A 21111-nucleotide genomic window follows, 5' to 3' on the forward strand; every position below is an offset into this window, starting at 1 on the left:
CCTTCTATCTCCACATCGACCGATCAGTAGCTTTATCAGTACTCATAGAACCCCAACCCTTTGCCAGAACCAACGTCCACCTGACAAGCCGTGATGGTGGACAGGAGTTCAGGCGAGAGGAGACAGCTCCCTTCCCCAGAATCACACCAAATCCTCTGCCACTTGTCAGCCATACAGGTCAAGGCTGGAATTTCCTCTGATAGCCTGGTTTCTGGACAAAGGCCAAGGGAGCATTAGACCCGGCTCTACTTGAGGCATAAGCCTATATTGAGTGGAGCCTCACGGACTGTACACAGATATCTTTTAATCTAACAGCATCAGCCACTTGGCACTGGACAAGGTGAAATCTTGTGAGGACAAAGGGATTGGGGTGGATAGTGATGAGCAGAAGGAGACAGTCGCTCATAAGTCCACAGAGACAAATGCGATGACAAAGATTTTCCTTTCAAAAAATCTTTACGTTCTTTGGGCCACTTGGCCAGAAACCTCTGTTTTTATTTTTTAATGAGTTCACAGACTTGAGTAGAAGCAATCTTATTGAGCCACAAAGGATAGGCTTGAACCTGAGAGTGAAACTGTGCTTCACATCACCGGGGACAGCCAGGGCTGCAGCCAGGCTCCCAACTTCTGAGGTGTAAGCACAGGCTCACTGCGGTCACCACGGGCCATTCAGCGAATGTCACGGCACACACCCTTTGCCTCTCCACCATGCCTCTGGAAATGGGTGGTCTTAAGGGACCGCACCTGGGTCTGGGGCTTGGCAAGCAGCCCCACCTGGAGGGAAAGATGACTTTTCATCAGACCTGGATGCTCGTCTCAGGTGAGGCCACTTCTCTTCTCTTGAGCCCCTGAACCTGGAAAGGGTGAGGCTGAAGAGAAAGCGGGAGGGATCCGCTGTCGCTGCGGGTCTGACAGGGCGCTCCTCTGACAAGCCTGCTCACGCAGCCCAGAGAGGAGGCAGGCGGCCCTGGGAGCTTAATGGTTTCCACTGCTGCCCTAACAAATTACCATACTAGCCTGGGGTGGCGGGGAGGGCAGGGGTTGGGCGGGCCCTCTGCTGAGGGTCTCTCAAGGCCAAAATCAGCAGGATCGGGCTCCTGTCTGGGGGCTCTGAGGCTTTCCAGTTCACTCAGCTTGTTTGCAGAACCCCGCTGCTCACAGTTGTAGGACTGAGGTCCTCTCTTCCTCCCTGGCTATAGGTCAGGAGCCCCCTTCTTCCTTCCACGCAGTCCCTTCCTCGTCATACCTGGACAATCCTTCCCAGGCTGTGAATCTCTCAACTGCTTCTGCTCCATCTCCTCTCTCTCCAGGCAAAGAAAGTTCTCTGCGTTAAATGGCCCACCTGATTAGACTGGGTGCCCCCGGATAATCCGGGCTGCTATCCTAGCTTAGGACGCAGTAGACATCTGCAAACTCAGTGAGGGAAAGTAACTTTCCCAGGGACACACAGCCAGAGATGACCACAGGATTCACAAGTAGGCCTGTCTGACTGCACAGCCCACGTTGACACACACGTGACCCTCCAAGCCTGACACAGCCTAACGTCCCTGACTACATTCTGGGGATGGGGGAGGTGGTGGCAGCGGCTCCTCTCTGGGACCCACCTTGTCTCTCTTTCCTCGGTATTGTCTGTTGTATCTGCTACGCTTTGGAAGCCACCCACTTCCATTTTAAATCCAGAAATCCCATATTCTCCCCTCATATATGTACCAAGGCCTCCACTTTGGAAATGTACACCTCTTCCCACCATGCACGCACACACACACACACATACGCACAGAGACACATGTATACACACATGCATGTGCACACACACACACACACACACACATTTCTACTGGGCAATAGGTTCCTTTCATCTCTAAAGACCAAAAGCTACAGTGAGTAGATGTATTAGATATTTTTCATGCATCCTGTGTTATGCAAATTAGAGTTTAAACACACAATATTAATGCAAAACAACTTCTGGGGGAAAAAAGGCTAAAAGCCACATTTCCCTAAAGCCTGCTTCTATGTTGAACTGCAGATGTAATTATCAACACTCTTCAGTTCCTCTTAGAAACGCTTTGTGGGAATAATGGCACCAGGGTCGGGCTGCTTGAGTGCATAGCAGGGCTGGCATTCAAGTGGCTGCTGAGGTCGCTCCCAAACGATGAAAGTGAGATGGGCGGGTGAGGCAGCACGCCACTGAGGATGGTCCCAGTCACCGTGGCCGGAGCCTTGTCCAGTGATCTCATGGGCCTTTGTGCTGTGAAATCAAATCAATGCAACAAAAGCAACCACACCTGGAACACAGAAATTTCATGTCTTGGGAAAGAAGAGATATCTCTTCCTGCTGTTATTCCCCACAAAATGAGATATATGGATCAAAGGAACAGAATGGAGAGCCCAGAAATAAACCCACACACCTATGGTCAATTAATCCTCAACAAAGGAGGCAAGAATATACAATGGAGAAAAGATAGTTTCTTCAGTAAGTGGTGTTGGGAAAGCTGGATAGCTGCATGCAGATCAATGAAGTTAGAACACATCATACACAAAAATAAACTCAAAATGGCTTAAGGACTTAAGTATAACACATAGCTCCATAAAACTAGAAGAGAACATAGGCAAAACATTCTCTGCTATAAATAGTACCAATGTTTTCTTAGGTCAGTCTCCCAAGGCAAAAGAAATAAAAGCAAATATAAACAAATGGAACCTAAGCAAACTTATAAACTTTTGCACAGCAAAGGAAATCACAAACAAAATGAAAACACAACCTGTGAACTGAGAAAAAGTATTTACAAACAATGTAACCAACAAGGGCTTAGTTTCCAAAATATACAAAAAGCTCATATAACTTGATATATTAAAAAAAAAAAAAAAACTCGATCAAAAAAGGGGCAGAAGACCTAAACAGACATTTCTCCAAAGAAGGCATACAGATGGCCAACAGGCACATGAAAAGATGCTCAATATCACTAATAATTAGAGAAATGCAAATCAAAACTACAGTGAGGTACCACCTCACACTGGTCAGAAAGGTTATCATCAAAAAGTCTATAAATAAAAATGCTGAGGAAGGTGTGGGAAAAAGGAGCCCTCCTACACTGCTGGTAGGATTGCAAGTAGGTGTAGCCACTACGGAAAACAGTGCGGAGACTTCTCAAAAAACTAATAATAGAGCTACTATATGATCTGGCAATCCCACTTCTGGACATATATCCAGAAAAGATGGAAGACTCTAATTTGAAAAGATCCATGCACTCCATGTTCACAGCAGCACTATTCACAATATTCAAGACATGAAAACAACGTAAATGCCATCAATAGACAAATGGATAAAGAAGACGTGGCGCATATATGTATATACATCTATACATAGATAGAGAGATATGTATATAGATATATATACACACATAATGGAATATTACTAAGCCATAAAAATCGAATGAAATAATGCCATTTTTGCAGCATGAATGGATCTACTGATTAACATACTAAATGAAATGTCAGACAGCAAAAGACAAATATCAATGACCACATATCACAGATGTGGAATCTAAGAAGATTATACAAATGAACTTATTTACAAAACAGAAACTGATTCACAAACATAGAAAACAAACTTATGGTTAACAATGGGGAAAGTGGAGGGTGGGGGAAGGATAAATTAGGAATTTGAGATTAATATCTATACATGACCATATATGAAATAGATAGCCAAAAAGGACCTACCATATACCATAGGGAACTATATTCAATATCTTACAGTAAGCTATACTGGAAAAGAATCTGAAAAAGAATCTATAGGTATACGTATAACTGAACCACTTTGCTGTATACCTAAAACTAACACAGTATTGTAAATGAACTATACTTCAATTTTTCTTGAAAAAAAAAAAAAAAGCATTGCTTTTTCTGGCATGTAAAATGCTATAAAAAAAAAATTGTCCAGAAATGACTTTTAAAGTGCTAGGAGCTGGCTCTAACAAATGGAATGTTGGAATTGGAGAAAACAGTATTTCCTGTGATAGCTGTCTGCAGGGTTCTTTTTTTTTTTTTTTTTTTTGTGGTTTAAAACATTTTGTGATGATTATAAAATGTCTCTCCCACATCTCCCCTGAAGTCTCTCTCTACTTTCCTGTTCCAATCAACACTTGTTAATGCCAGGCCACTGGGAAGCCAACTAGAGGGGATCACCCTGGATGTGAGTAGATGTGTGCCAACACTGCTATAAAGAGATGGTACTGGTGGCTGGGGCTTCCCAGGTGGCACTAGTAGTAAGGAATCTGTCTGCGAGGGCAGGAGACATAAGGGATGCGGGTTCCATCCTTGGGTTGAGAAGATCCCCTGGAGGAGGGCATGGCAATCCACTCCAGAATTCTTGCCTGGAGATTCCCATGGACAGAAGAGTCTGGTGGGCTACAGTCCATAGCGTCACACAGGGTCAGACATGGCTGAAGTGACTTAGCGCAGACGCACTGGTAGGTTGGACCAGAATGTGACATCATTGAAAATAACATGCTGCCTGCATCTACACACGGCTGCCGTGGTAAGGAAGGACCACACACACTTTGTGAGGGTCCACAGGGCAGAACAAGGCCCAACAGATGGAAGCGGGGCTTTGGTTTGACCTAGAAGATTTACTAACAATTCAACACAAACATTCTCAATGACAGAACTTGCCAGATTATGAAGCAGCAAACACATCGTAAGTAGCATTGGAGTGGACACTGGATGACTGCTATCTATCAAAAGAGCTGTAGAAAGGATTCTGTGAATGGGAAGAAAGGCTAGAGCACACCACGAAGAATCATGAGAGGTACTGTGAACATCAGGACATCTGATGGGCTCTGTTCAGAGAGAGAGAGATCTCGTCCCCTTTGAGAACACCAAGGGTGTACCTGGCTCCAAGTTCTCCTGGGCTGATGCAGGGAGATCCCACCTCAAACTCTACTCCAAAGACCCTCATGGGATCCCAGGACTGAGTCCCAGGCAGGATATTTGGTTTGTAGGAGCTGGGATTTTCTTCTTTGTTTGCGGAGTTTCCAATCTGGCCCCCATATGGCATAAGACGGATTTTTCTGATGGATTTCTCTACACGGCCCGGTTTGGGAGAACAGATGTGGCTGGTCAGGCCAACAGCCATAGATTTCCGGGAAATGACTCTTGGTGACTGAGGAAGAAAGCCATAAAGCAGCCTGGAGGCAGGGACGGGAGAAAACAATGGCAGAGGACAATGTCTGGCATTACCACTGAATGCCAGGACGAGCCCCATGGGTCATCCTCCTGGCTCGCACCACTGGCCGGGGGGTGACTGTGCCAAACACGCTCCCTGGTGTCCAGAGAGGGGAAAGCGGCCCTGATATCCCAGACTCTTCCTCTTCCTCTCCTCTGGTTTATGCATCAAATAGTTACTGAAACCTCCTTCGCAGAAGGCACCGTACGGAGCTTGCCAAGAACAAACAGACCAAGTCCCTGCCTTGTACAGCTTACATACTGGTCATCTCTTAGGTCCCACCTGCCGGAGGGAAGGAACAGTAACTAACACGGACTGTGTCCATACGGTGCCCAGAGCTTTTACAGACGTACCTGCATGGATTTCCACAACAACCCCCACGCACCCGTGTGTTACACTTCTAACACATGAGGAAACTGGAGGGTCAGTCAGTGTCATCAGCAAGACGGAATGGACCTCTGACTACTTTCTCCTGTATCTGTATATGGCAGCCCTATGCCACTGTGGCCACAACTGGCCATCCGTTTGCACAGTTCTAGAGCCTGGAACCCCGCTCTTCCATCCCCTTCACTTTGCATCACTTTGCAAGAAAAGGTAAGGGCAAGTTGCCTCCAGAGCTTCTGTAGCAGTCACCCAGTTCTGATTGTTCAGTCGCTCAGTCCTGTCTGATGTTTTGTGACCCCATGGATTGCAGCACGTTAGGCTTCCCTGTCCTTCACTATCCCCTGGAACTTGCTCAAACTCATGTCCATTGAGTAAGTGATGCCAACCATCTCATCCTCTGTCGCCTTCTCGCCCTCAATCTTTCCCAGCATCTGGGTCTTTTCCAATGTGTTGGCTCTTCGCATCAGATGGCCAAAGTATTGGAGCTTCAGCTTCTGCATCAGTCCGTCCAATGAATATTCAGACCCTCCTCATTAACCCAGGCTATACCCCTAGAGCAGCCAACAGATGTGATCCAGATGTTAGTGGCAGTGCTTTCAATCTTCCTCATACTTTATCCCCAGTCTCCTTCCAACTCTAAATTTCCAAAGTTCAGCACTCCTAGCTCAGGTCTGCCCCCAGCCCACCCTCGGACTTGGCGCTCTTCCTTGGTCCTTCTGGCGTTTGCGTCTCAACTTCTCCCTAAGGGTCCCCTGGGCATGTTTCCCTGGTCCTCAGCATCCATGTGGCCCCATGGAAAAACAATCTCCTTTCCTCCCCACTTCCAGCAACCACTCCTCTGATGCCCCACCTGGTCTTCCCCCAAAGGAGTGACCTGCTGCCCCTCTCCCTGGCCCTTATCACAGGCCCAGGTGATCCAAGGACATGGAGACCCCTGAGCAGGCCCCAAGATGCAGAACCAGAGACTCACCGAAGTTCTCCCCGCCCCAGATGTCCATGTCTGTGTCGTATTTCCCCAGGTAGTAGAACCAGGATTTGTCCATCACAAAGAGCCCTCCAGCTATGATGGGAGTCCTATGCAGTCGGAAGGAAAAGAGAGAGGGTCAGTCAAGGGAGGGGGACCACGGTCATGTTCTTCTGCCCTTTCGGTCCTGACGCTGAGGCCATATTCTTCCTGTTTCTGCTCCTCTTCAGAAAGACCCACACATGGTTCACTTAGCCCAAACAAGAACACGCTCTGGGACTTTTCCCATTGACTGTAAATCTATTGACCCTGCAGACAGGCTAATTCGGTCATCTGCACACCTCCTGTGGGGGGTTTCCGAATTTGCTCAGTCCAGCCTTCCCTGCCTCTCTCACAGGCCCTGCCCAGCGGGGATCTCCTGGGAGCCCCACAACGGAGGGCAGGGACTGTGGGCCACTGACTGGGCACAGAAGACGGGCTGGGGCAGCAGTGTGAACGGCACATCTGTTTCTTGAGACTGGTCTCTCTCCCCTCCCTCCCCTTTCCCCTTCTGCTACAGGTTGAATTATGTGCCCTGAAAAATGTGTTGGGATGTTAACCCCCAGTGGGCTTCCCAGGTAGCGAAAGTGGTAAAGAACTCGCCTGCCAATGCAGGAGATGCGGGTTCAATCCCTGGGTCAGGAAGATCCCCCTGGACCCCAGGAGGAAAGCATGGCAACCCACTCCAGTATTCTTGCCTGGAGAATCCCATGGACAGAGGAACCTGGTGGGCTATACAGTCCACAGGGTCGCAAAGAGTCAGACACGCCTGGAGCGACTTAGCGTGGATGCAACCCCCAATACCTCAGAATGTGACCTTATTTGGAGAAAAGGTCTTCACAGAGGTGATAAAGCTAAAATGAGGTCATGGGGCTGGTCCCAATCCAATAGGACTGGTGTCCTTAAAAAAGGAGATACTCAGCTGCAGAGACAGACATGCACAGAGAGAAGATGAGGTGAGGAGACAGAGAGAAAGTGGCCCTCTGCAAGGCCAGGATGGGGTCCGGCACAGCCCTCAGGAGGATGTCACCCTGCTGACACCTCAAACTTGGACTTCTGGTCTCCAGAACTCAAGACAGCACATTTCGATGGTTTAAGTCATGCAGCCTGTGGCGCCCTGCTGTAGCAGCCTTCATCTTCATTCTCTTTCCTTGGGGGCCCCTCCCACCTCCCCTTTCCTTGACTGCTGAGAGAGATTCCAAAGAAGCTACTTGGAAAGGAAAGGGCTACAGAATCCAGTCAAACAACCCAATGAGCACAAGGACGGGTATCTGGGCTGGGGGTGGAGGGTGAGCCCCTGGGACTAGGTCCCTCATTCAGCGGGTCCAGACAGAGAAGGGAGCTTCATGTCAAACAGTCAGTTGATACGGAGCAGGTCAGAAGCTCGGCCTCCCGATGCCATGACATCCTACTGTCCTCTGACGACTGGAAACACTTGTCCTCTGATGAGCAGAGGCATTCCCACAGGAAGAGAACCGGCCCCGAGAACCCCACCCCGGGGACAGAGAAGGGAAACCAGGGCCACCCTGTCCTTGCCTCGGCCTACTGTACATCAGGTGACTCTGGGAGTGTGGTGAGTCCCCGGGGCACCACTGCGCTGCATGGCCCTCAGGATGATCAGAAGGCTCTGCTCTCCCTCGAGGAACAAGGGCTCTACCTGCTGTGCCACGTAGCTCCCATCTCCCTCTCAGCATCACTCCAGATAGTGAAGGCTGGAGGAGGGAGGAGGGTCCGGCTGGTGCTTGCGACAGAGGTTCCACTGCAGGGTTCTCCCAATCTCCACTGTCCGTCTGTCACCACTCAGTTCTTCACAGCCCTTTAGGTCTCTATTTGACTTTAGTTAGTTCATTGAGAGGGCTTCCCTGGTGGCTCAGATGGTAAACAATCCACCTGCAATGCGGATGACCCAGGTTCGATCCTTGGGTTGGAAAGATACCCTGGAGAAGGGAATGACAACCCACTCCAGTATTTTTGCCTGGAGAATTCCTTGGACAGAAAAGTCTAGCAGGCTACAGTCCATGGGGTGGCATAGAGTCGGACACGACTGAGCAACTTACACACACACAGTTCAGTGAGAATGATCAGACATTTATTCAATGCAGGCCCCGAGATGCAGAGGTGTCCCCGAGGAGCCCAGGGCATCTCTGCATTTCTCCAGAAGGAGCAATTCTAGTTCCCTGGTCTTCTCGCCACATCCTCAAGCACTTGCTGGCCTCCTGAGGCCCCACTGGAGATAGATAAGTTTTGGCTTGGAGGTTCCCAACAGGCCTAGGACACGTGTACCCTCCAGTCTTAGGAATATCAAGGCCACACACATGATGCTGAGACCATTACATGGGCGGCCAAGCCCTCAGATGAGCCCGAACCCCAGGCAGCCATCCGACCACTGTGCTGTGGGTCACAGTGGGGGCTGGAGGTGAGAATGTAGGTCAGGACAGGGCCATCTACAGCACCACACAAGCAGCCCAGAGCTGATGCCCCTGTGGTGTTCTCCCATGGGACACAGCAGTCATGTGTGTGAGCACGCAGCAGTGGCCACGCCGTGACAGCAGCCCCTACCCACAGCAATGGCTGACGACCCATCGACCCTCCTGGGCTGAATCCTGACATCCAGGACCTGGAGGCTGAGGAACCTTCTTTCCCCTTGCCAGAGGCTCAAATGGGACCACGTGGAACACTCCAACATTTAGCAGCAAGTGTAAGTACATCAAGGCTTGCCAGGTGGCGCCAGTGGTAAAGAGCCCACCTTAGGAGTTCATAAGAGACATAAGGAACATGGGTTTGATCCCTGGGTTGGAAAGATCCCCTGGAGGAGGGCATGGTAACCCACTCCAGTATTCTTGCCTGGAGAATCCCATGGACAGAGAAGTCTGACGGGTTATGGTCCATAGTGTTGCAAAGAGTCGGACACGACTGAAGCAACTTAGCGCACATGCATGTAAGCACACCATGGCAGATGTGAACGATGCTGAGCCAGTCCTCAGCACAAGTCTCTACCGGCCCCCATCCCTCCAGCAGAAATCTCCACGAGGACAGAAACCTCCTAAAATAAGGGCAAAAGTGGCGCTGGCCTGGCAAAAGGTCCTCTTGGTTTCCGGCCAATCTTATGAGCCTCTCCTCTGGACAGCTTCCCTATAGCATGCGACTGAGGGAAGGGCCAAGTGGTAATGAATCTTCCCACCCCACCCTTGCCCTGACTCACCTAATGGGCTCAGTGGGGTCCAGGCGTCGAGCCTTCTGCTCTGGTGTGAGCTGCTCCCACTGGAAGTGCAGGCTCCAGTCAAACCCTGAAACACAGCATCCACGTGGTTGACTCAGTCTCTCTGATGCACCTGCAAAGCTTGCTCATTCAGGCTCATGAACATATCCAGTTTCCGAGGTGGTCCTGGGATAAGAGGTCTCACCCAGGCCGGTTGGCAACAGAGCTGCCTGATTTCCCTTCCATGGCTTCTTCTCTTTCTCTAGCCCCTCCTGCCTCTCTGAGCCTTCTCTGCTGGGTGGACTTAGGGAAGAAGGGCAGAGGCTACAGAGTGGGAGTTGAGAGACCCCAAGAGTGGTACCCAAGGGGGACATGATGGACAGTTCCAGAGTGTGGCCCTTGGCCATGAGTCTTGGGAGTGGAGGTGTAAGCAGGAGGTCTGTGAGGGGTTGAATCACCCCCGATCGGTCTTTGGGAGCCAGCTGTCAGCCCTGGGCACAACTGTGGTGGGCCTCAAGGAGAGAGAGGCACCCAGTGCTGAGGTGTCAGAACAATGCAGGCCCTACAAGGTGGCGCAGAGGAGGGCCCTGCTTCCCTCCCATCCTCAGGCCCTGGGGTGACCTGCCCCTTCTCCAATCCTTCCATGCACAGTCCCCGTGATCAGGGCCACCCTGCAGCTACTGACATTACAGGATGCAGGACTGGAGGCTCCAGAAAAACCACTAGGAGACCTTTCCTCTCTCTCCCTTGGCAGCAATGACTAGGAGAAAAAAGTCCCTCTGGACGAGGGCATTGGCTAGTCCCACTCACCCCCTCTGAGCTCTGAGGCCGACTCAATGTAGTTGAAGGTGTCCAGGTGAATAATGTCAATCACGGGGCACACCACCCGCGTGTAGTCCTGGAAAACAGAAGGCCTTCACTCAGATGGTGGCATCAGGGAGGCAGGCCTGGGATGGGGGGGTGGGTAGGGTTGGGGAGAGCCGGAGACTGGTTTCAGGGCCTTGACCAAGCACTTCCCTCTCTGCATTTCAACATTTCTCTTGTATAAAGTGGGCCACCAGACACTTTCCTTTACTCCTGAGCGCCTTCTCGTGGCCATGTAGGCATGGTGGGGACACGGGGAGGCTGGCTGGAGTGCGCTGCTCACTGAGGAAAGGGATGTCAGGGAAGAAGGGGGCCCTTCAGTGTCACGGGGCTCTCAGGAGGCAGTGGACACAGTCAGCTGGGAAGGTGACCTCAACAGCTCCCCTCACAGTGAGAATTTCCCAGTACTTAACTTTCTATGCCTATGGTTCATGGGCAAGTTGAGAATAGCGTCTCCAGAGATTCTTAACTTCACTTGTCACCTATGATACTCGAATCTGTAACTTCAGCCCCGATATAGCTCCTCACTTCCCGACTCAGCACATCTAGTACACCAGCCGCCCCTCCGTGCAGATTCACAAAGCACCGCAGGGGCGCCTTCACCCGCCTCCCGGACACGTTCCCTCCCTTGGTTGCCTACTTCTGTCAACACGTCCCCCTTCCTCTCCAGCACTAACTTAAGAAGCCCCACCTCTGCCCATCAACTGGATCAACCCTGCTGACTGTAACTCTAAAACTGCTCTTCTGAATGGAACCTCTCTCTTATCCCCTCACCCCTGGAGTACAGGCAATGGCAATGAACTCCTGGCCCTCCCCCTCCCCCTTCTCACCCCTTCCCCTGTCATTCTACAGGTGGCTGACACACTTGACTTTCAAATCTCATTCTGCAGCTCAACAGCTAAAAACCTGAACTGCCTTGAAAATAAGGTTCAAACTCCTTAGCCCAGCATCCAAGACCGTCAATAATAGGCCGAATCTAGTTTCTGCTGGGTTTCCCAGGTGGCTCAGTGGTAAAGAATCCACCTGCTACACTGTAGGAGATACGGGTTCAATCTCTGGGTCTCGAAGATCCCCTGCAGAAGGAAATGGCAACGCACTCCAGTATTCTTGCCTGGGAAATCCCACGGACAGAGGAGCTTGGCGGGCTACAGTCCCTGGGGTTACAAAAGAGTCTACCACAATTTAGCAACTAAACAATCTAGCTTTCAAGCCTTAGCACTTGCTCTTTCCCCCAGGCTACCCTGCTGATAAGCATCAAAGTCATCAAGGGGATAGTTTCAAAATCTGCAAGACAAATCTATTGGTTCTCAGGGGCCATCAAGGCATTACCTGTAGTTTTAAAAGGCTCCTTACTGCTGGGTGAACACTCCAATACTGATGTGGAGGAGGGGAAACTGGGCCCCAAGGGCAGGATGAATGAGAGTCCAGGAGCTGGGAGGAGCCAACAGGCCTGGACCAGCCAGGCAGTACCACTTTTCCAGTCCCCTGCCTCTCCCTGTCCTGGTCAGCATGGGCAGGCACTTCTGTTTCTCTTGCAGCGATTTAATTTCCTGGTTCAATCTCTCCCCTAAATGAGGCTGTCTTCTTATTTTAAGCTCAGAATCACTGAGTACCTGCCTTGATGTTCACAGACTTAATCTAGCCTCGGTCTCTATACAGGACTCATTCCGATGGTGACAAGGTGCCTTTGAAGCCAACTGGCTCCCGTGGAAGGAAATGCTCATTTTCGGTGCATCGCTTCCCCCTCTGCGCACAGATGCTTCCAGTACAGTCAATGCCGTATCTGACTGGCTGCCACACTGCTCTGGAGCCACTGCCATGGTGTGTCCAGGTGTGTACACACACTGCGTGCACAAACAGCCACCCCCACTCACACCACTGTCTACACAGAGACACAACCCACTCCCGACTTGAAATCTGAAATGTTCTCAGAAGTTCAGAGACTGACTTTCTTCTGTGGGTCTGACAAAGTCCTCTTTTTGCCTTTGTCTGCTGGGTTTGGCCTCTGCAGCTTCACCGAATCCTTAGGTAGGCCCTGGTGTAGCAATGGACTGACCTAGAGATATGCTTAGCCCTTGCCTTAGCCCTTACCCAACCCCTGAGAGGTATCTTCTAAGCCCTTGACTTGTTCTGCTTATAAGAGTCTCTGTTTACCTGGGAGCCCTGGGCTATATCAGACTCTGCTGACAAGGAGATTTGTGGTGAGAGCCTTGGGCCATGTGGTACCAACTCAATTTAACCTCTGGAGGGGCATGGAGACCGTGGCAGTGATCAGTCATGTCTACACGACTGACCTCCAATAAAAACCCTGGACACCAAGGCTGAGGTGGGCTTCCCTGTGTGGCAGTTCTCCATGCGCGTTGACACACGTGCTGGCGGCAGGAAGCAAGTGCTGGCCACACACCAGCTCTAGGATGATCACGCCTGGAACTGTCCCTATGTACCTTTTCCTGCTGCTGCTTTTAACCCATACCCTTCTGCGGTAACACACAGCAACCATGCGTGTCTAGTGGATTACTGAACGTGAGGGCGGTCTTAGAAACCCCAAACTGAAATCCTGTTTTGTTTTTTTTAAAACTTTCTCCTCAATATTTGGAAAGTGAAATGCAAAATAAAATGCTGGTTTTATATGCTCCAGCCACAGACTTCCCCAGAAGCCACCCACGGGCACAGCCTCTGGGGCTACGACAGGCTCTTGGGTACTCTCCTTTGAGTTCTGAGGGTTTCTGCTTGCGTGCGTGCCAAGTCGCTTCAGTCATGTCCGACTCTTTGTGACCCTATGAACTGTAACCTGTCAGGTTCCTCTGTCCACGGGGTTCTCCAGGCAAGAAGACTGGAGTAAGCCGCCAGGCCTACCTTCAGGGGATCTTCGGACCCAGGGACCAAACTTGCGTCTCTTACATCTCCTGCACTGGCAGGCAGGCTCTTCACCACTAGCGCCACCTGGGAAGCTCTCTCAGAGCATTTCTATCCATTATTCCCATCACAACTTAGCTGTGGCAACTTCTTGGTTCAGACACAATGGAGGGCCAGTTAGGCAGAGAGGGATGTTTGGGGCTAAGTGATGTGTGGAGCCAAGACCTTAAGAGGGGGCTGCAGGGGATGTTAGACGTGACCTCTTAAAGCCAGGACACAAGCTTCTTGAATGACCTCAGGGGTCTCATCTGCTCCATTTTTGCATTCCTCAGCAGCCCCTGCCCACCCCCCAGTCCAGAGCCTGCTGGGCAGCAGGTGTTCAGTTGGCACTGGGTGAAAGAGGGCAGCTATGAACTCCCTCTGAGGACACTGTCAGTGGCTGGAGACAGAGCAGGTGGGCCAATTATGGCTGAGCAACATGGCCTCGCCTTCTGTAGGCTCAGAGATGGATGCTGCTGCTGCTGCCAAGTCACTTCAGTCATGTCCCACACTGTGCGACCCCATAGACAGCAGCCCATCGGGCTCCCCCGCCCCTGAGATTCTCCAGGTAAGAACACTGGAGTGGATTGCCATTTCCTTCTCCAATGCATGAAAGTGAAAAGTGAAAGTAAAGTCGCTCAGTCGTGTCCAACTCTTCGCGACCCCATGGACTGTAGCCTACCAGGCTCCTCTGTCCATGGGATATTCCAGGGAAGAGTACTGGAGTGGGGTGCCATTGCCTTCTCCAGAGATGGATGTACTCTCCATAAAGATGCCCAGATCCTCGCAGGCTCCCGCCTGTGCGCCTAGGTGGCTGTATCTTCAAGGCTAGGTCCACAGGTAAGCTCCAGTAGCATCTGGTGGAATGCCTGATAGATCCAGAACAGGGCCCTGCCCTCTCCCCCACACAAATCCAAGCCCACCTCCCACCCCCACTGAGAGCCGATGGCCATCAATCACCCCTACAGTTATGTATCTTCTTTCTCCACCATAATTAAAACCACATTGTGAATGGGCAGTCAAGAGACTTCCAGAGATGACCGTTCACTCATTGCATCCACCAGCATTACTAGAGCACCTATGGGTTAGGGACTGTGGTTGGCACAAAGATGATTAAGACTCTGCTGTCTGGGGAAGGTGGTGCATAGGAGAGCAGAGGATGACAGTGTGGGGTCTCTGTTAGTCTGGAGGGAGGGATGCGGGAGCAGGAGCAGGGCCAGAGACCTGGGTTCCTATTCTGGTTCTGCCATGCAGAATACATTTGACCTTAAAGCAAAGCAGCAACTCTGAGGAGCTCTGCTTCTTCATCTATGAAGCAAAAACAATCTATAATGTGCAAAACTATCCTGCCATCCTCACAGGGCTTTTGGAAGAAAACAAGAGAGGAAAGCATGGGAAAGGGCTTTGAAGCTTATGTAAGCCATTATTTATATCAACTTGCCAAATGCTATTGGGATGGAAATTTCTTAAAAGCTTTTTTTTCCTACTAAAGGAATATGTAGATAAGGAGAAGAGGAAAGAAGACTCTGTTTAAAGAAACCCAACAACGTGGTGCTTGCTTCAAGTATCATCAAGTAATTGAAGAGAAGGAAGGGAAATCAAGGAGATTTTCCATGTGGAAAACACCAGCTGAGGACAGCTTCTGACAGCTCAAGCCCAGCCTCTCTCTTATCTCTATTTTCGAAAATCCCAAACTCCAATTACAGCTGAAAATTTCCACTTGCACTCACAAGATCAAATCATGTCTTACTCTGAGATGAGACACATCCAAAGACATGGAAACAGAGGCTGACACACACCCACACTCCCCATCCGGAAAGGGGTGTCTCAGCAGAACCGTTTCATCATCAAGAGTCGGGGTCTGCAGGGGCAGGGCGGGACCACAGTCAGGGTTTGTCTGAGCAGTCCTCCACTATGGAAGTGTTAGGTCAGACAGCGATGGGGACTGGGAGCTTGGCCCTGGGAGCTGAGCTCACTCCTGGGCTGTATGACCTCTACAGGAGGACGGCTGTGCAGGTGAAGCTGGCCAGGGATGCACAAGAGGACGTTTTTCAAAGAGGGTTTCTGAGGTGGACTCAGAGCCACAGGGAAGGGAACGGCCTCCAGGTTCATTAAGGCTGCCTGAGGATGGCATCCTGCAGGGACACATCAGCTTGGAGGGCCCTACAGATCCCACGCTGAATCACCACCAACCCAGGAATTCCACTCCTTGGTATGTCCCCTAAAGAACTGAAAGCAGGTGCTCAGGGGAAACCTTGCACATGAATGTTTGCAGCAGCATTATCCACAATAGTGAGAAGGCAGAAACAACCCAAATGTCCATTAGTAGATACGTGGATGAATAAAATGCAATATACACTGTGCTGTGATATAATAAGAAATATATTTGGCCTTTGTTCCTCTTAAAACTCTCGGAAGTTCTTAACTAATTGGGGTGACGGGAGGGACTTCCCTGGTGACTCAGAAGTTAAAGAATCTGCCTGCAGGAGACCTGGATTTGATCCTTGGGTTGGGAATATCCCCTGGAGAAGGGAATGGCAACCCCCTCAGTATTCTTGCCTGAAGAATTTCAGCAAGCTACAGAAATCCAGACAGAAGCTATAGTTCATGGGGTCGCAAACAGTCGGACTGAGCAGCTAACACATTCACTTTCACTTGGGGTGACAGGAACATCTTTTCTTCTCATAATGAGCCTCTTTCATTATATCTAAGTTTATACTAATGAGGTGACTCTCTGAAGACGGAGGCTGGTTTCTAGAGGAACCAGCCCTGTGATTAAAGGGCTGGAAACTTCAGCCCCACCCCCAGCCCTCTCACATTTCTTTTCCCATTGACCTCCCTTCTTTCCACCCCCAAGGAGAGGAGAGACTGAGCTCAACTACATAAAGAAGTCTCTATAACAACCCTAAACAACATGGTTTGAAGAGCTTCTGGATTGGGGAACTTAAGCAGGATGTGGATTCCTTTTAAGTGCTCCATCCCCAATTCTTCCTCAAAACCCTGCCCAAAACAAGTGTTCAGTAAATACCCGTTCATTAATTTACAGTCAGGAAGCAAGCACATTTTCCTCCTATTCCAAGTGTATCACTTCCCACTGCATCTAGTTTCTTGTTATCATTCCAAACACTGAGCACCTTACTCTAGGACCACCAGGAGGTGACTGGTGCCCTCTTTGGGTTTGCAATCTGTTAGAAGAGACAGAGTGCTAAACCCAGAAAAGGAAATTGTGGGGCCAAATGGACAATTCTTTCTGGGAGTGATCCTAGCTAGCCACACAGTCAGAAAAGGCTTCCTGGAGGAGAGGAGACATGGATGAGGCCCTGGAGAGCAAGGGGCGGTGAAGAGGAAGGGAAGGGCATCCGGGACAGGAAGGACTTGGTGGGAGATGAAGCACTGGGAATGTCGGGGCACAGTCAGCAGGAGAGAACAGCCCAACTTTGGAAGAGTATTAGGCCCAGGAGGCTGGCTGCATTTACAGATGGAGCACAAGGGAGGGAAAGCTCGGAAGGGCCTCCAGTGCCTGCTAGGCCCCTCGATAGATTGGTCTGCTCATAACCTACCGTGTCTCCATCCAGACCTCTTCACCATCACACACGTGTATGAGCCCTCCCAACTTTAGGGAAAGTGGCCGTGGGATGGGTTGTAACATCGAGGCTCATGTGTGAGAACTCTGTACATCCAGCTAGGTTCTCTCATCGGATGAACAAAGTTGGAAAGGATTTCTTAGTAATCTGAGTAGTTCACGTGTCTCAATTCTTCCATTGCCTGACACTGTCACTTTGCAGGTAGGAGTAAAGGGGTCACCTCGAAGAGCGAGAAGGGAAATAACCACAGCACAAAGCACAAAGGAGATGCTGTTGAGGCGACACTGAAGGTCTCAGGGCTGGTGGTACCAGCTAGGGAATATCAGTCCAAGTTATATCATTGTCCCTGAAGCCGCACCCTCATCTGTGAAACGTATATGTTAAAAAATACCTGGCCTCCCACTTCACAGAGCAGCTGCAGAGTCAGTAACTCAGGGGGAAAATGAGCAGCATGAATGCCAGTCACAGACACTGGCATCTAAAAATGCAGGGCCTTCTGTAGATAGGGGTGGAGGGTGGATAGATTTCGGGGGATATAAAATATTGATGGGAGAATTAAAAAAATTTTTTTTCACTTTCAAGAGGAATAAGAGACACAGAGAGAGGAAGCAGACAGAATTCTAGAATAACATAACAGCAGACAGAGGCAAGGAATTCAGGTCTCTTGGCATCTAGCCCTCTGTGTCTTGGTCTTTGGGTGAAAGTGACATGGCTGGAGGTACAATGGGGGCCTCAGGAACTGGGTAACAAGGCCCTGTTAATTCTTCTGCCTCCTTTTCACAAACGGCACGCATCAGGGCTCCCTTCCTGGAACCTTCTAACATCTGGGAAAAATTGATTCGGGCCATTCTCTTGCCCAGGAAGCTGTGTGCATCATTTTCCAGCTGTTGGTGCCCCACCTGCAGGCCTGCGGTAGGTGACACTGTGAGGTAAAGAAGACATCCTGGGCTTTGTTCCATCACTGTCTGCTGCATGACCCCAGGCAGGCCGCTCTCCCTCAATCTCTTCATCTATAAAATGGGCACTGCAATCTGCTCCCCGCTCCACTTCCCAAGGGACTGTGGGTACATATGAAGCACTGAGCTGGAGAAAGGGGGACACGGAGCACGCCTCGCTCACCTCTTTGACCCTGTGCAGCAGGGGCTGGAGCCAGTCCCTGTTCACTTCACAGTGGCTGTCGAGGAAAGTCAGGGTGGTGCCCTGGGCGATGTCAGCACCTCGGATCCGGGACCGCACCAAACCTGCAGGAGGGACAGTCGGCCAAGGGAGTACCCCCGTCGCTCCATCATCCAAGGAGACCACCTGAACACATATCCAAACATGTCCCCACTCCCTGCCCCGGGCCCACTCAACAGTGCAGACCTACCTTGCCGCTCATTATTGCGTAAGCACTTCACCTTGGGCAGTTTGATGAGCTGTTTGCAGTCCTCGGCTACAAAGACAAGAGGTCATGTGACTGAGCGCCCGGGGCTAGGGGTGAACCAGCAGGGTAGGTGAGGCACCCTGCCTCTCGTCCTCACCCCCAACCACACTGCCCTGTCCTGACTCCAGGGTGCTGTGGGCTTTGGAAGGTGCTGACTTACCACGGCTAACCACATACAGTATGGCCCAGTCTCTGCAAAGTGGCTGTAAGGGACCTCTGGAGAAGGTAGTCACACATTGGCACTTGCGTACTTGCTAGAACACTGCCGGATGGTCACCTGGGGACAGTTCTCCTTTTCTATAGCTTATGTGAAGCATGAGGTGGGAGTCTTGTTCACTTTGGTAGGGTTTAGGAAAAAGATGCTGAGCTCCCGGAGAATGGATGAGACAAACTATGGCGTTTCCTTTCAGCTCACGGACTCATTACAGGAGACCCTATTTATCAGAGTATCTCTCCAGTATATCCATCACGCAGAGCTGGGTCAACTCTCCACGTGGGGGAAATGTGTGGGGCTGAGCAAGAGACCCATCCTGGGCACTCAGCCTGGGTTGTCCTGGCTTGCCTGCCTACCCCAGCACTCTTTTGCCTTACCAGTTCTTGGCTCTGAACTCCGTTATCATAAGTTGTGGTTTTGCGTCGCTGGTTTTACCAACCTTTAGCGTCTCTGCTTGGTTCTGGACTCTACAGAGTGACCACAAAGACTTACAGGGGCTTCCTCAGAGGCAGGTACTGGTCTAAGCACTTACATGTATCAACACATTTATATCCTCATATAAACCATACACATGTTATTGTTATCTCCATTTTATATGGAAACCGATGCACGTAGAGGCCAATAAGTTGCCCAAGGAACATAGCTAGTAAGTGAGCCAGTGACAGGTCTAGAATTTGAAGCCAGGCAGCTGGCTCCAGAGGTGATGCTCTAACTACTGAAGCTGTTCTGCTTCTAAGTAAATTCAGCAGTGTTCCCAATCTCCAGCCTGAGTACCAGCTACCTCCAGACACGGTGAGTGGTTCCCTGCCTCCAACCCCTTCCACACTGGGGAAGGGAGATCAGATCACCAAGTTTCAGAACTCAAGTCCGATATGATCGCCCTGAATCTGGTGCACGAGCCACTTGTGCAGAACTCCCAAGCTCCTAAGGCTATGTTAGGTGCATGGGTTTCCAGCCTTCCGACAGTAGACCCCTGTGTGGTAGTGGCTCCTACTCAAACTTTCAGCCTCAGGGCTGGTGCGGAAAGACTCCACTCCCTTGGGACTCAGAGCTGTCCCAAGAGGCCATCACCTGCTTCCCCTGGTTCATCACTAAGAGGCAGTTCTGCCTGGATGTGGCTGACTGCCTGCAGTGGCACCCAGGCTGTGACGCCAGCTCTTGGGCAGGAATCAGCACTACCTGATTCCTACACACCTAAGCACTACATACCTGAAGTGTCACACTTCTGCAATGGTTGTACCTGTCAAACTGAACACACAGGCATCTGAAAACTCCCGCACGCTTTTCTTGGGGAAAGTGGACTTGGACTGTGAACTTGGGTGGGACCCAGGTGCTTGGGCAGGATAGCTAGGAGGTGGGTAATGACCAGCGGTCGGAAAGTTGGAAGGCAGCTGCTCACTGTGTCATGGCCAAGTGATGGGATGTCCCAAAGACAGAGCCCCCTCTACCCCACAAGTCCTGCCATGAGAATGAGAGGAAGAGGGTAGGTGACCTTGCTCATGCTGGTGGATTATCAGAGCACAGGAGTTGGGAACCTCTATTCACGGGTATTGCTTTAGGGCTTGGGGGCTCTCTGAAGGTGCAGTGTCTCTTCAAGTCCAGGAATGCATCAACAGGTTGGGGGCAGTGAGACACATGCATACACATACCAATCCCTTATACACAACCAAGTGTGTATAAGTCGCTTCAGTTGTGTCTGACTCTTTGCGACCGTATGAACTGTAGCCCACCAATCTCCTCTGTCCATGGGATTCGCCAAGCAAGAATGTTGGAGTGGATTGCCGTACCTTCCTCCAGGGGATCTTCCCAACCCAGGGATCGAACACACATCTTTTATGTCTCCTGCATTGGCAGGCGGGTTCTTTATCACTAGTGCCACCTGGGAAGCCCACCGACCCCATTAAGAACATACAATTCAGATCTGGTTAGGTCCTCAAAGACTCATAGCAGAGGACCTGAGACACTGTTTCCCAAACATAAGGTCATGGACTCCTTGACCCGCAGGGACGCTCAATGTCCTCCACATCTACTACAAACCCAGGCTTTCCTCCATCCCCAGGGAACCTGCAGGTTCACCTTCGCCCATGACACAGAGCCTGGGAACAGACACTTGCGTCCATAGTCCAGGACAACAGTGGTACTTACGGTCATTGCTGAAGTCATCCACTAATATGATTTCCTGGATGAGATTCATAGGGGTGCGGTTTAATATGCTGTGAGATGGAAAGAGGAAAGATCACTGTGACTTCTAGAGTCAAATCTACGTATCAACCTGAGCTTTAAGTAGACGCCATTGTATCTGAAGAATAAAGACTCCAAGC

The 21111-nt window shown here is 50.5% G+C and overlaps 1 protein-coding gene across 2 annotated transcripts in view; it reads right to left on the reverse strand.

Annotated features, from left to right (window-relative positions):
* GALNT14 (polypeptide N-acetylgalactosaminyltransferase 14) overlaps positions 1-21111 on the reverse strand; it is a 219912-nt gene that overhangs the window by 23678 nt on the left and 175123 nt on the right. For both annotated transcript variants that reach the window (XM_012167384.4, XM_004005800.5), the window contains exons 4-9: positions 20936-21003; positions 18520-18585; positions 18273-18394; positions 10621-10708; positions 9814-9898; positions 6579-6682 (exon numbers count right to left, since the gene is read on the reverse strand). In XM_012167384.4, coding sequence (XP_012022774.1) covers positions 6579-6682; positions 9814-9898; positions 10621-10708; positions 18273-18394; positions 18520-18585; positions 20936-21003 — 533 coding nt within the window. The remainder of the gene's footprint in view (positions 1-6578; positions 6683-9813; positions 9899-10620; positions 10709-18272; positions 18395-18519; positions 18586-20935; positions 21004-21111) is intronic.

Source organism: Ovis aries, chromosome 3 (genome assembly GCF_016772045.2).
Source record: "Ovis aries strain OAR_USU_Benz2616 breed Rambouillet chromosome 3, ARS-UI_Ramb_v3.0, whole genome shotgun sequence".
Lineage (NCBI taxonomy): Eukaryota > Metazoa > Chordata > Mammalia > Artiodactyla > Bovidae > Ovis > Ovis aries.